The 16732-nt window shown below is 34.0% G+C and overlaps 2 protein-coding genes across 2 annotated transcripts in view; one reads left to right on the forward strand and one right to left on the reverse strand.

Moving 5' to 3' along the window:
• LOC123554157 (uncharacterized) overlaps window positions 1–16732 on the forward strand; it is an 80441-nt gene that overhangs the window by 25919 nt on the left and 37790 nt on the right. The gene's annotated exons all lie outside the window — the stretch shown is intronic.
• LOC123555826 (uncharacterized) lies at window positions 4115–8189 on the reverse strand. Its single transcript, XM_053548391.1, has 4 exons — window positions 7764–8189; window positions 6937–7056; window positions 6495–6637; window positions 4115–4262 (listed from the first exon to the last, which is right to left on the reverse strand). The coding sequence occupies exons 1-4, from the start codon at window positions 7840–7842 to the stop codon at window positions 4143–4145; spliced, it is 462 nt and encodes a 153-aa protein (XP_053404366.1). The 5' UTR covers window positions 7843–8189; the 3' UTR covers window positions 4115–4142.

Raw genomic sequence — 16732 nt, forward strand, 5'->3', positions numbered from 1 at the left:
ATTTCAAGTAAATATCTTTCGGTGACTATGATTTGACATTTTGAAAGAAACAATTTACTTACCCTCTGAAACATGTTGACAAAATCCCTTTTGAATGCTTCATGACTATCGATAGTAAGATATTCCTTTCGTATGTCCAATACAGTTGTCTCGATTATGTCAAAGAGATCCTTGAAAAACGAAAAGATACAGTTGGGACTAGGGAAGTGGAATAAATGCGGCACAAATAAGTAATTAAGTAACAACTATTCGGTAATGACATTTATTCAGTTTCAATAAAGGTATCATGCACATGGCCGCTTGGATCAACACGTTTTACATATTGTTTGAATTTTCTATTTTCATATATAGTTTGTACTAGACGGGTTTATTTTGGAAAAACAACGGAGGAGTTGACTACAAAGACAGAAGTGTTCTGAATATCCTTAAATCCTGTAGAAATTTCGCAAGTCGTCAGTTTTAAGGCTTTTTATAGCAAATTAGCAATTATTTTCTTACCTACGTATGCCTACAAACAATACAATGAGACGTACGTACAATTAACATTCTGAATGATGAACACACATTTATATATTTATGTACGAGTAAATAAACGTAAGAAACAGTAAGTGCGGCACAAATATCTGTAATGAAATATTATAGCTGCAAGTATTTAGCAATTAATGGTTATCGACAGCATATATAAAACCTTGTTACCTGAGCGCCCTGCAATTGTCCTATACATGTATATAATGAACGGTATACCTGTTTCAATATGAGATAAAGTGATACCTCAATGTCACTGCCTCTAAACTCCGGCACAGCAACCATTGCAATGTTATCAATGTTGTTTGCACATTTCTGTAGTACTCTTGATGCCTCTCGATTATGTCCATATAGAACAATTAACCATTTTGAAAACTTTTTCATCAACGTTTTGTTCTTATTTATTGAATCAAATTCATTTGCCTATAAAATAACATGTTATTATGCCATAAGCAAGCATATTTGTTTCGGAATACATCCTTTGATAGTACAAACTTATATATAAACCAAATAATTTACCTACATAATTACTAGAGTTGTGATTTAATGATTTGCGAAATCCAACATACTTCGCAAGAGCACCACAGTGCGAAGCAATTTACGCCCGAGTGTATGACCTTTGACCCCTAAGTGTGACATTGACCTTGAAGCGAGCAATCCGAAACATGTGCTCTACACGTTGTCTTGATGTGGTGAACATTTGTGCCAAGTTTCTTTAAAATCCTTCAAGAAGTTCAAGAGTTACAAAACATAGTCACATGACCTTTGATCCCTAAATGTGTTCTTGTTCTTGAATCTAGTCATCCAGAACATGCGCTCTACACGTTGTGAAGGAGTGGTGAATATTTGTGACAAGTTTCTTTGAAACCCTTCAAAGTTTTCAAGAGTTTTACAGAGGGGACACGAAATTGCTAACGGACGGGCGCCGGCGCCATAACATAATACGTCCCTTAGGGCGTATAAAATGGTAAAAACAAAACGGTAAAACGCGTTACAAAAATATCGTACAGTCGAATAACCTTTTTGTCTATAATATCTGTTTTCGCCTCTTTTTTTCAATTTATACTTGATGCAACTATATATTTTATACAAAAGTTTAAATATCTCAGCTGTTGGTAAACAGATATATTTAATTCTGAATTGTAATGTTCAGTTATAAAGTGTATTCAAATTATTCACAAAGTCATAAAGTATATAAAGACAAATTATTTTACAACGACAGAATATATTTTTACTAACGACAGAATATACTTTTTAACGTTTTATTTTATTAGAAACATCTTCAAAGTTCAGACAACACCTACAAAACCTTTCCCGTTATGAAAACATACCTTTATTTGCCTATCAATAAGGAATTTGAGGCTTTCAGACCAACAGCCAAGCTAAAGACTATAGAAGGCCATATAGCCAAAAATATTGTGTCCAAATGTGTAAAATCTCGTTTATTTCATTATGTTAATACTCAGTAATCATTTTTTATCATTTCATATTCATTTCCGAACTTGATTATGGCGGCGACCGCAGCGCGTCTGTCCTTACCATATTCAAAATATTTCCAGTGCACTGAAAGGGACACACAATGATTATATTTATCCCTTTGTTGTCTGCGATGCTGGTAAGATATATATCCAGTAAAACACTCTTTAGGTCTTCAACATGGTCAATATTGAAAAGGGCAAACAGAACACCACCCAAAGACAGACCATCAACAAGTGTCGTAGTTTCCTCTTCTATACCAAGAAAGAAAGTATAAATTACACAATTTTGCCGGACTATCACTGCTTATTCTAATCATATAAATGTTTAATGTATATCAAGAATGCATTATACAAATACATTTTATGATATATTGCAGAGATATCTTTTTTATAGAAAACTGGTTCCTTAATGACTATAGTCCCTCTACTGTTATATGACATAATTATATTGTTAAAAGAAACGGTCCAAAAATTATTTACTATTGTCAAAAGTAGCAGCTTAATTTATTCATTATCATTATATTAAAGTATCCAGTTATGTATCTGGTTCTGAAGAATGATTAATCCTTTCGGATTGAGTATCCATTGATTTAACACACTACACTAGCTAAATCATGTAATATACATAAACCATCTGATTTGGAAATCGCTACAAGTTTTGACGTTCTGCAGTTTTTTTTTATCATAAGAAATTTTTATAATGATGATAATTACAATAAAATAATGATAATATTATTGAGAATGATAATAATTTTATTGATAATAAGAAGGCTGCTGCTGATGATGATGAAAGCGCAAGGATAAAAATTTCAGATCTACAGTTACTTTGTAGCAACATATCTGAGGTAAATTTTTATCAAGACCTTGATTTCTTTAAAAACGCCTGTCGAGCGGAAAACAAAGACTTTCGGTGAAACATTTAGAATAAAGTAATCTAAACATATATTCTCATCACGATACACACACAACAGAATTATAGATGTATTAAGTTCGGATAAGATTGTCGTTTACTGTAATAAATAGTCTTGTCTTTTCTAAACGTAATGCCTTTAAATAAACGACAGTTTTCCAAGATAAAGAATACTTTCATGAGAATATCGGCTTTGATTTACTAGCTAAAACTAATGTTGAACACCTTCTTGACAATTAGTTTGATATTGCCATAAGTATCCAAAGGCTTATCTATTTTAATGCATACCTGTCAAAGTTTCGTAGAAAACGACAACATATTTCCACTTTAGAGATTTAACTATTGAACAGACTGCTTGAATAACTGGCTTCTTCAGCAGTAAATCATCCCTGAAAACATGGCATGCTTTGCTCAAACATGTAAATATATAACCAATATGAATGCATCCGCCCATTTTTCTGTTGGATATAAAACAAGAGCACCGCCTGCAGGTGTCATCGCCCGTCTACAAGTGCTGGACAATATGTAAGAAATTTAACCAGGAAACTCAAATTTTCTAAGTACGAAAAGGGTCATAATTCTCACAAAATGAATATCGGAGTTATGATTCTTCACCTACACAGTCACCAAATGATGATAAATAAGTGTGCAAAGTTTCAAAGCTGCAGCTGTTATAGTCTTTGAGAAAAGGTGGACCTAAACAAAAAAATTAACCAAGAACTTAAATTTTCTATAAACAAAAAGGGCCATATTAATTCTAATAAAATGCATTTCAGATTACCTAATAATGACAAACAAGTGTGCAAAGTTTCAAAGCTGTAGCTCTTATATATTTTTAGAAAAGGTTGACCTAAACACAAATTTTAACAAACGTCGACGCCGACATTCAAGTGACAATAATACCTCGTAGATTAAAAAAATCAGACGAGCTAAAAGGTGATACCAGTCAATTGTAAACAAAGCTTTTATCGAAAAGGGTTATTCACTGACAGCCAGCCCTTTAGTTTGTGTAAGTCTCATTCGAATTAAAACATTCCCATTGTTCCACTGAAGTAACCGAGCCGACATGTCTCTTTAAGTATTGCATCAAACTGAAAACGGGGTTTAGTTATAAGATATGTACATTTCAAGACTTTATATCTTTCATAAATAGCAAATCAATCAATGAAAAACTCTAAACCTCTCAGAGGTTTATCCACTACGTGTAACATATAACAGAAAAACACGAGTTACCTATCAACAGTTGTCCCGTTTGTAGTTGGCACACAATAAACATCATTACGGAAGTCATCAAGGTCCATTGTGCAGGAAACGGTATTTTTAGATATTTCTGTCTTAGTTCCATCTATCTAAAACAAACGAGTAGAACGTTTTCATTACTAATAAAGCATCTAATTGTCAGGTGAGAGAAAGTCTGCCTATGAATGAGGGGTCTCCTGGTTTATATTAATCAGTTTAAAATTAACTTTAAGGGGTATGATCAAAATATTATAACTATTATACTATTAAACAGTGTACCAACAAAATGTTAAAACCTTTCGTATTTCAAACACCAGTTTAAGTTTTAATGGCGAACATCTTAAACTGGTTTATGTTTGCCATCAATTATTTCCTTTGAATGGCGGCTTTGTTATGTTTTTTCTTGATGAAACTTCTATATTGTCTATTTTATTTCTTGTGATCAAAAGGGAAAAAGTGATGCAGGAAGAACCAAGTTTAAAACACTTATACTTTGTAATAAGCTACTGTTCAAATATTAAAATATAAGAAAGCAGTGTTGAACTATCATCGGCTTCATATACATTTAAAACATTAAGTTTAAACTGGTTATGCTGCAAACTGCAGACGCGCAGTGAAATAACAAGCGACTATAACCGTCTATAGATAGAGAATATTAGGTTACTATTATTAAAATTTATTAGATGAGGTGAAGAAAATATTATAGTCAAGGCTTTAGCCGATACTTTTATTTTTTTAGAAAATAAATTGAATCTGAAACGTAGATCCCTCGGAAGCACCGAGGACAAGGCAAACAGTGAAAATTGCAGACTCGGTTTGTTTGAGTCTGTTCATGAGCAGTAATGGAAAATGCAACACTGCCCATGCCCCCTAGCACCGGCTTAAGCAGTATTCAATCTTCGAATCTAAATGAGTTGAAATCAATGATCCCGAAGGACCAGAAAATATAACAACACGGAGATGAAGTCGGGGCGACGTTTTACGGCCGCCACACAGCACTTAACACCCGCTGTTGTGAAGTAAATAAAATCTGAAACGTAGATCCCTCGGAAGCACCGAGAACAAGGCAAACAGAGAAAATTGCAGACTCGGTTTGATTGAGTCTGTTCATGAGCAGTAATGGAAAATGCAACACTGCCCACGCCCCCTAGCACCGGCTTAAGCAGCATTCAATCTTCAAATCTAAATGAGTTGAAATCAATGATCCCGAAGGACCAGAAAATATAACAACACTGAGATGAAGCCGGGGCGACGTTTTACGGCCGCCACACAGCACTTAACACCCGCTGTTGTGAAGTAAATAAAATCTGAAACGTAGATCCCTCGGAAGCACCGAGAACAAGGCAAACAATGAAAATTGCAGACTCGGTTTGATTGAGTCTGTTCATGAGCAGTAATGGAAAATGCAACACTGCCCACGACCCATAGCACTGGCTTTAGCAGTATTCAATCTTCAAATCTAAATGAGTTGAAATCAATGACAGAAATAAAAAACAGTAACCAATTTTTCTATTTATCCTACCTTCTGCTTTAAAATTATTTTTAATCAAAATTCACAACAAACTAAGTATGTTATGCCTTATATTTAAAAAATAATACGCCCTCCAAACTACACACATACTGCACTGAAATAGATCTTTAAACTCCAAATAAAAGCGGAAAACAAAGGCTAGCCTTGTGTTTTGTATCCGACCTCTTTGTACTGCTGAGCATACATGACTCATTTTAGTTTTGCTACCAAGTGAAGTTTTATCCGAAGTTCAGTTGCAAGTCGGATACCCATTCTCACCTAGCAAACGTTAGACGTAATTCAATTGATACAGCCTCAAGTCACAATGCCGATTGACAGAAAAAAACTAGGTAACCTTTTCCTCGATTATTTCATTCAATAACATTCCATTCCAGATGCAATAATCCTTGATTTACGTGCAGAAAGCTAAAATCTTGGACAAACCCTATGGATGAGTCATTTTCTGTTTCTGCGATGGTTTCCGTTGTAAAAATGCAAAGGAGCTACTCATAAGATTTTTCACGTCTTTGGTATCACGCGGCCGGGGATCGAACCCACGACCTTCCGCACTCAAAGCGGACGCTCTATCACTAGGGTATCGAGGCGGTTGAAAATAAGTACAGTATAAATAAGTTATGCGACTAAATTGGATTTAGTTAAACACATGTTGCATTTAATTGTTATCGGAGCTCTGGTTCATATGTTAATAAATTTGATATACTTGATGAGAAGTTTCAATTATTAAAGCTTATAACAGAACATCTAAGTGAAAGGCAAATAAAATGGAGCTTTTAGTTGTGAACAAAGGAATATAAGAATGTACAAGATATACGTTTTGATGGAATCTAGGTCTCGCTCCCATTTTTATCAACTTCTTATTGTGTGTCCTCAGTATTTGTGGCATCTTTACAATGGAAATATCATAGTTCAGCAATGTGATAACATCCACACTTGCACTGGCATCCAACCTTTGAACTGAAGATAAAATGTGTTTTGCCTCCAATGTTTTAATAGTGTGCATGACAGTGTTGAAGACAAAAATCAAAGGCAAATACATAAAAATATGTAAAACTGACATTTGTCCGTCAACTTTAAAACACACCTTTGTTACCATTTACAAGAAGAAGATATACTAATAGTAAACACAGATGTTATAATAAAAATCTAATTCGACGAAAATTGTATATCATTAGATCGATCTATAGGTTTTCATAACATCAAATTTTAAAAAACCGTCCACCACACTTGTTTTCTCCTGACTCATTCATTCCTACCTGAACTGAATATATTGTACACTTCCGTCGTATTAATAATATGTTTGACGATCTTAAACGCATGTGAATGGCTCAAAATATTTACTGTCTCGACGTTCTCTGTTCCATTGGCTATAATTCCTATGAAGAACAAATATACATAAAAAAAATAAATAAAAAATGCTGTTAAATAAAATGTAAAAGAGGATAAGACATGCTTAATGACATTTGTCGTTCACTGACAATATTCTGTTTCAAACATTTTAATTCATTCGATGTTTCCAAGGGGTCTTTTAACAATTTTTATTTGCTAATATGTTAATATATATATTTTTTTCTGTTTCAATAACAACTAACTTTTTAAATACTTACTATTTCCAGTATCATATTATCTCTAATACTATATAGATATCATGATTTGGTCTGCTAAATAGACAGATGCTTACAATACTTTTGGTATGCCGTACAGATAAATCACTTCGCGTGTGTTCCTAGTTAATAAACTGAAAAAGCGTTTAAACTTCATAAATATTATTTCGTATTGTCTACTTTATAAATGATTCCATTCTTTTCATTTCTATTCGTATCGTATCCTGTTAAGGTGGTTTAGACTCAGGTCTGCATCGATATGGTGCAACGCTTGGCATCAGCCCAGATAGTTTGCCCCAAAATAATGATTTACATGAATTTCATTGCTTCCTACCGATGGCGAATCAAGCAAATATGATCAAAAAGTCTAGAATAGTTTCATGGTTTAATTGATGTATGTCCAAACGATGAACAACTTTGTTTTACCTAGGGTTGGTTCAATATAATATAAAAAAATAATAATGTTAAAGTTTACTGACCTATTGTTATTAAGCTGTCGCTGACAGCTAAAATTCTACACGTTGCGATCAGCATTACTAATCCCATTGTAAAAAGCATTTTTACGTCAATATTAAAGAACAGTGTAGGTTAATTCAAATAATTCCATTTCATCTAAACTTAATTCGAAAGTATTGGATTTGTTAAGTCCCGTTGTGCCACTGCACCAGAAAATATCGATATTTCTGATATTCATTTACCGTACTCCACAATGTAAATGAATAATATACGACCTTATTAATTTTAATTAAGCAATTCGCTGTTCTATGATTCCATTAAAAATCCAATATTCCTTGATCGAGTGATCTAAGAACAAAAACAAACACCGGAAAAACACACATACTATATTTCATAATCATGTTAGAATAAAGCAACATTACAGACACAAATTAATAAAAATGCTCGTATAAAACTTCTGTTTATATACAGTAGAGCCCGTACCAGAGCTTTTTGCATACTTCGATTTTTCAGAATATAGTGGTTTTTACCAGTGCACCGGTTACGATTATAAGTGTAAACAAAGGACTCTGTCTATGAATCATTTGAATAAATGCATTACAGTCGATCTTAGTCATAATTGATTGACAGTGAATGCTAATGACTTCTAGTGTTGCAGAAACGCATTTAGTTTGTAACCGTAATTTCCCATCAATTGAAATCCTCCCGAAACTGGTAAATTGATTGCTTAAATTTGAAGAAGGCTCACCGTCTTTGCCGTTCGCCAGCTGCTAAAAGGACAAATAAAAAAGATTAAGTGTAAGTTATATTTCACTGGTACTACCAGTTATTAAGTTCATATTCTAAGAAACACATCAGAGAAATTTGGGCAGTTTTGACCGATTAAATTGTTGGCAAAAGTAGATTATATTTGTTCTTTACACGAAAATTGCCGTTTAGTTAGGTAACAAGGCAAATACGCCGATAATGCAGAGTACATCGCACATGTTATTGTTACAGTAACAAAATTGTTCCAGTTCACGTAAAGAGAATAGGGGCTGCCTAGCAATAGCTACTGCTGTTTTAGGGAAGTGGTGGAGTGTCTGCCTTAGGTGTGAGAGGTCCTGGGGTCGAATCTCAGTCAGAGCTTTTAAATATTTGCATTCTGCTACAGCATGTTTTTGCTGTTATCAGACTGTTCCAGATGTTCTATTTTTTTAGCGAACATTATCATGGAACATTATTTAGTAACCCAGATCACAGCTGAATGTAAAATAAAATGCACTCAAAAAGACAGTATTCAATATATTATGTCCCTTTGATGTTTCTGCTCTCCATGTTCAAGAAGAGTTACATTTCCTAGATCACAAAATTTTCTTTTATGTGTAAATATTAAATGCGCATAACTCTACGCTTCTGGTTAACATACTATATATTAAATTAATTGTAATTCTAATTGCGTTGGAATAAAGTTCACCAATATGAGCACCTATCGCAACGGAACATGCAACACCTAACTTCAATACATATTTAAGTAATAAATCAATAAAGATCCTCTGGAAGCATAGAATGCAACTAAGCAGAATAATAGCAGACCCGGTTTGAATGAGTCTGTTCACGAGAGGTAATAAAATGTGCAATACCTCTCACGCCCCACTAGCCCCTGCTTAAGCGGAACTCTATTACACATAATATATTGAATGGACTCATGATCCAAAAGGACCAAGTCTGAACTAATTTTTTTATAGAAGTTTTTTTAAAAAAATCAGGGCTGTTATATTTCGATCTTCTCAGATCGTTCAGCACGACTTTTATGTCGCGTTATTGGTACTGTTTAGTTTCTCAACATGACCATTTTGGCCTGGGTGGTTCCAATACTCCCGCTTTCATAGCCTTGGGTATTGTATAATCACCCATTGGATATGGTGCCTGCTTTTTAATTTTGTCTTTTGACAGTTCCTGTGATACGCAGGCTCCATAACATCAGATCCCCTTTCGAAATTCGAGTTTGTTTAGTTCTGCCCATTGTTCTCGTTTGGGGCAAACCCTTTACTTTATCTGGGAACCAAACGCCGCTCTTCATGGAATTACACGCCTCAACACGTGTATCATTGAAGGTTCCATGTTCACCGCCGTTTGAATACATCTGCGGATGTCTCTAAATTGCTTTTTGTTCTTTTAGCATGTGTAAGTGTTGAGTTCTGCTCAATCTGGGGCTAGAGGGCGTGGACGGTAGCACTTCCACTACCGTCCTTGAACAGGCTCAATCAAACCGAGCCTGCAACATTTTCGTTTTTGTCGTGTTGAGCGACCTGTAAAGTTTCCACTTTTCTCTATTTTATAAATTAGTTATACAAAATACAATAAATATTAAGCATAGTCGGTATACTAACCGGTCAAATTTCGAGTCAAAGCTTTTTTAAGGTCCCACATAGGAAACATCATTTATGTGCCCCGCCATTTTCATAATGGGTGTCGGGGAGTATCCACCTACTAGCCTTACAATGTTTATCAAAAAAAAGTATTATTTTGTAATAAATAAAATAAAACATTAACAATAGTACACATATCTACAAGCAGATTATTAACATACAATAGTCATAGTGAGGTAGCGAAAAAAGACACGGTTGAGAAAGGCAAGATGGCAAGTGACGAGAAAATATAGTATTAACTTGTTGGAAATCGAAATGTTAGAAAATGAACAAGCTATAGGAGGCAATACTACTTGTTGTTTTTGTTGTTAGTGGTGTATATATTTAAATATTGATATTTTAACTTTCAATAGAAAATTTTGTATTTTCTGTATTACAAACCATTTGTTGATTTTCGTTAATCGTGTTTTGATACTGTATTTGCTGTCTTACTGTGTTAGTAAGTGATCTTCTTAAATTCTAAAGTAAAGCGATTTCAAAATCAGATCTAAATCTATATAAATCCCGGAATTTCCAAATGTGCTATAAACGTGTTGGCTAAATTATATTTTTTAGATAATCACAAAAACAATGTCTTTAAACGAAAATAGTTTGTTTATATGCAGTATTTTAAATGGTGCGTTTAATTTTGTTATAATATATCTCTAGATCGGTTTGACTTCGCACTCCCAGAATAAATGCATTAATGTTTCTCTATGAGATTTACACATGTTACAAATACTGTTTTCTGTGAAAATACAATTATGTATCTACTGCTTAGCTTTTCTTGTGGAATTAGCGGTACCAATTTCTCATATTTAGAGGCCACAATATTATATCGACCCAGTAACATTTAAAGTTTTCACTAATATTAAACACAAAATGAAATATAATAAATTGTCAATACTGAATAACAATAAGACAAATGTGGCAATTATAGAAACTGCTGAGAGGCATTTTCATCAGACACTGGAATAAAATATTGACTTATTACATAATTATTATTAATGAAGTCAATTATCTGGGAGTAACATGTACATGTTGTTTCAATAAATAAAGTTTCTTGACAAAAAAGGTCGAATGAAGTTCAATTTATTAATATTGCTTCTAAGGTTACGGATCAGCAATGGTGTAAAAAGAGACCCAAACCCCCAAAAAATAGTGATACGGATTTGACAGATTTTTACTACTTATTTCTTTCTAAAATGCGAACGACAATTTTGAATTTATTCTTATCTACATCACTTGTTACAAAATGAACGTTAGATTACTGACAAATTGTACTTAACGCCAACGAAATTTACTTTCTTTATATCATTAAAATGTGTGAAGGGCACGACATTAAACGTTGAACCCATTTCCTAGACACAAACTGAAAACTCTCCAGTCGCACTATGGCTCACATGGTAATAAAGTACAAACTTGTTTTATCGTAATTTATGCAATGGGTATACTCCTCCTGAAATATTATTATCAGTTTAACCACGCACACTTTTTGCTGATAGAACAAAGGGTAGTAGAACTACTACTACAATTACTATTAGTTGATAATTTGTTATTGTTTTGTGCCATGTTTCTTTTTCCCCGGCAGATACAATTGGTATTTGTGAAATAGTATTTCAATCAGAAAGGCAATAATACCTTTGAAAATGCCTGCTAAACAAACAAAAGTGTACTTTGATCCCAGTAAAAGTATCAATTTATAATATTCCGGGTATGCCGATGGAGGATGGTCTTACAACTTTATAGCCAGTGCAATAACAAACTTGAGGCATTGATAGTACTTTAACATTACTGGACAGACACGTACTACTTTACGCAGAACTTTTTTGCTACAGTCGTTAGCTACTTTGCATATAATGTGATAATAAGTAAATGAATTAATTACAACTCAAAATTTGTTTCGTATGACATAAATTGCAACCAAAAGCTGTATCTATTTTTCTATTTTATTTTTATTTTCAAGTCTCCTTTCGTTTGATACATTTGTTTATAAAACGTTCTGCACATCTGTACCCTAATCAAACCTTTTGCACCACATTCAACTTTTTTCGAATGTCGTTTGTCGTATGTCGTGCTCTGAACGACATTAAGATTATTTGGTCAAAGTTCGAATGTCGTTCGTCGCGCAATGGACGACATTCAAAATTTTCGAATGTCGTATGTCGTATGTCGCGCGCTGAACTACATTCAATTTTTTTTTTGTCAAAGCTCGAATGTTGTATGTCCAATGTCGTCTTTTGCACCACATTCAACTTTTTTCGAATGTCGTATGTCGCGCACTGAACGACACTCAATTTTTTTTGTCAAAGTTCGAATGTCCTATGTTCATGTCGTTTTTTGCACGACATTCAACTTTTTTCGAATGTCGTATATCGTATGTCGCGCACCGAACGACATTCATTTTTTTTGTCAAAGTTCGAATGTCGTATGTCCAATGTGATTTCCTGCACGACATTCAACTTTTTTTGAATATCGTATGTCGTGCACTGAACGACATTCAAAATTTTGGTCAAATTTCGAATGTCGTATGTCGCGCAATAGACGACATTCAAAATTTTCAAATGTCGTATGTCGTGTTTCGCGCACTGATCGACATTCAATTTTTTGTGAAAGTTCGAATGTCGTATGTCCAATGTCGTTTTTTGCACGACATTCAACTTTTTTCGAACGTCGTATGTCATTTGTCGCGCACTGAATGACATTCAATTTTTTTGTCAAAGTTCGAATATCGTATGTCCAGTGTCGTTTGTTGCACGGTATTCAACTTTTTTCGAATGTCGTATGTTGGGCAATGGACGACATTCAAAATTTCCGAATGTCGTATGTCGTATGTCGCGCAATGGACGACATTCAAAATTTCAGCTGCCTTTGACAGATTTGCAACCCGCAAATATTAAAATAATTGACAGAGGTCTTATTCACAGAAGGTCAAAAACTGAGAACTGCACTTATAGACATATATCACACCGTTATATATATCTTGAAATGACATTTTAAGTTTTACGTTTGATGTAAGATTATTTTGTAAATAATTATAAAACGATTGTGTAAGAAGATTCTTTGGTAACACAAAGCGTGCATCCTAGAAAAATAGATGCGTTTATTGTGTCTGTGACTGAGAGGTAATATAACAACAGTCCAACCCTTAAATACCGGAGTCATTTTATTTACACTGTCTTGTCTAACGTATTGAAAATATGGTAGTTGCTAGGTTGTGAGTGCAAGGTCGGCATGCTTTAAATGCGTTAAAACCCACAGTTTCCTTTATATGGGTTAATGGGCGATACCCTTTTTGTCTTTATCGTATTGTGTGTGTGTGTGTGTGTGTGTGTGTGCGTGCGTGCGTGTGTGCGTGCGTGCGTGCGTGTGTGTGAGCCTGTGCGTGTGCGCGTGTGATTGCGTGCGTGGGAGTGTGTGCGTGTGCACGCGCGTGTGTGCGTGTTTGTATGTGTGTGTATATGTGGTGTATTTCCGTGTTTGCGCTACTCTGATTGGCGGTGCAGGGAGACTGCGATTTTGGAGCATATCTTTCCTTGTTGAATATTTATCCTTGCATTTTTCCACTTCCCCCCATACCTGATATCTTACCTTTAAATATTTATACTTACCCATTTTGTAAAATATTTGATTTTTAAAGCAAACCGTCAGCTATACCTTTTAAACTACAGCTTCTTTTCCTTACGGGCCTACTTAGCAATGCATGGCTTGCTGGCTGTGTTTAGGGTACTCTTGTCTTCCGGGAATTCTACCATAACACTTTATTTTAGTTTATTAAACTAATACACTGAATACCCATTATCCCAAAACGACTGTGAAATAAAACTAGACCTAGACCAATCTTTACAACAGACCCATGACAATGGCAGTTTATTGTTGTAAAGGTTAGAACATTTCCGTAAGTATAAATAACACAGACTAGTGTCAACATAAGTATAATTTCTTAAGTATCCATGCAAGTAATAAACACCAATTATATTTCTCAGAAAAGTAAGCTCATTCTGGGGAGAATAAACATCGTATACCACAGGGAAATCAATGGTTTATTTCTGTTAACATCGGAGAAATTCATTTTCAAGTAGCCAGTAATCCATTAAGCTTTCTCAGAATATGAACACAATATGCGTCTTTATATATTACGTAATCATAGCACAGATAGTCATAGTTAGCAGAATATGAAAAAAGAGATCATCTCAGCAAATATCGATTATAGAGAATACAATCTCCTATAGAGATATTGTACGCATATTCACTATTCACTACATAAAATGATTCTGTATAAACGTACTTGATAGTGTATAAACATATTTGTTCTTGTTTAAACATTTTGAAGTTTAATGTTTCGAAGCCGATTAATATTAAGAGAACGAAGAAAAAATGTATTTAGGCCATTATGAAACACTTCAAAGCGAAGAAAATGTATGTGAACAATAACAAATCATTTGAAAAAGCATCTAAACAATTACATGTACAACAATCCAGTAGCAAAACAATGTATTTGACAAAGTCTGTTAGAAATGATTTGCTATCACACTCATACAGTGGCATATATTTCAAACAGACGGAGTCTAAAACATTACAAATTGACTTCATTTTGAAAGATATCAAGGCATTACCCTTTTGGTAGATAATGTCTTAAATACATGCGGATATTCTAAGGTTTTTCTAAAATATACTTCATACCCAAACCATTCAGAAATTGAAAGAACTGTTGGGTTTTCATGTCAGGTTCTCTTTATGGTAGGAAGCCATCAAGCTGGCTCACGGAAGGTCGGGGGTTTCTAACAAGGTGCCCAATCATGATAAAAATAATGCCCATCGGGGCATCTGGACTCTTTTTTAACCATCAAAAGCTTTTCAGCGCCTTTGAACGTATATTCCGTATGAAAAGGGCGCTCAACAAATCTGGTATAATAATAATAATAAAAAGCTGTAAAGTCGCCTCACAACCGATAATCCTGCAGGCGTAAAGATAAAGACAACAAAAAAGAAAAACAATCCCATGAAGAAGTTTTCTAGCTGGCTCATAGAAGAACTTTTCCAGTTCTTAATTTTGAAAATGTGCAGACGTACAATGCTTATTAACATGCCATTGAGTCAAATCAAAATAATTTGTTTTTGATGACCTTTTATTATATCAGAACGAATATTCAAGAAGTATGTATTATGAAAACGAATGAAACAGCAATGGTATTAAATTATATTTGGTATTTCATTAGTACAGTCACATAATATTGACTGATTTTACAACTCGTGTATATAAACCTACGTTTTTGTACTTCTGTAACATTCTTCGATTGACGTATACACTGATTAAATTGCCTGACATAGGCTTCACAGATACTGAGTAACGTTATGAGAGGCTGTTGCGTTCAAATTGCTTAACACAGCGGCGTGCAGAATCTATCTACAGCCAGTCTGTGAGAGGCACGTCAATCGTACTAACGTTGGTTAACGGGATCAGTAGATTGATTATTTGACAAAACCTCATAATGTGAAACTGTGTCTAAGCTAATACGAAACAAATAAGTCCGAGTAATGTTAATCCATATAATATCACTTTGGACGTTTGAAACAATTTGATCCTTCAATAAGTTTGTTTTTTTGTTTTGTTAGGTTTAACGTCGCATCGACACAATTATAGGCCATACGGTGACTTTATTATTTCAAATAAACTCTTGAAGTTAGACAGATTGTTTGAACAGTTGTTTTGATACTGACATACATATTTACAATGCGACTCATCCATGCAAGGCGTCAGTTGAATATTCGTAGTTGTTGTTAAATTAGCTTTAAAAAACATCCATAATGCTGTTTTAAAATTTAGTATATTAGCACAAAATGTGATTAATATTTCTATTATGTTCGTTTCCTTTTTTTTAAAGAAAATGATCTTTTTTATGATATTTAGTCACTCTCGTTGAGAAGTTATCACACCTAGAAAATGGTTGTGGTTTGCGTGTTATTTCAAAATATTATAGGGATATATTAAAAAGTTACCATAGCTTAAGACCCCATGTTTCGTTCACAGGAGATAACTCATGAGACTATTTAAATTTTGTATAATTATGTCCCTTTTCTTCTCAAAACATAATCAAGGCCAAGAAAGATCGGTTTGAGTATTTATTAGAATAACGAATGAAAAAAGAAATAAAAAAGATTATCTAGTCGGAAGTCAGATTACATCTATACATATATAAAATAATTATGTTGGCTAATTCATTTTAAAATAGTCGTTGTGCGTGCGTGCGTGTGTGTATAATTTTCTTATTTTGCTTTTCCAAAATCTAATTTCTCAAAATTGTTAAGTCTTAATCAAGCAAACTTGGTCTGTGGTCCAAGGCAAACAAATAGTGAAAGTCGTAATCCAGAAATTTGGCAAAGGTTGAGCTAAATAATGATGTTATACGATCCTTCCGGAAACCTTTTAGGGTGGATGTCGGTCAACTAGTAAAAAAACAACTCTGTTACTGAAGTAAAAATGATATGGGAAATAAAATCGTCTCTAACATCCGGAAACGCATACCGTCTGGCTACATTGTAACTATTCTCACCTACGAATATATATTTATGTCATTGACTAAATGATCGTTTAACACGGC

The sequence above is a fragment of the Mercenaria mercenaria genome, chromosome 7 (genome assembly GCF_021730395.1).
Source record: "Mercenaria mercenaria strain notata chromosome 7, MADL_Memer_1, whole genome shotgun sequence".
Taxonomy (NCBI): Eukaryota; Metazoa; Mollusca; class Bivalvia; order Venerida; family Veneridae; genus Mercenaria; species Mercenaria mercenaria.

Coding starts and splice junctions, on each gene's coding strand:
- LOC123555826 (XM_053548391.1), bottom strand. CDS start 7,842: ATGCTTTTTACAATGGGATTAGTAATGCTGATCGCAACGTGTAGAATT. Junction 7,057..7,763: donor CGACAGCTTAATAACAATAG/GTCAGTAAACTT, acceptor TGTTCTTCATAG/GAATTATAGCCAATGGAACA. Junction 4,263..6,494: donor GACCTAGATTCCATCAAAAC/GTATATCTTGTA, acceptor CGTTTGTTTTAG/ATAGATGGAACTAAGACAGA.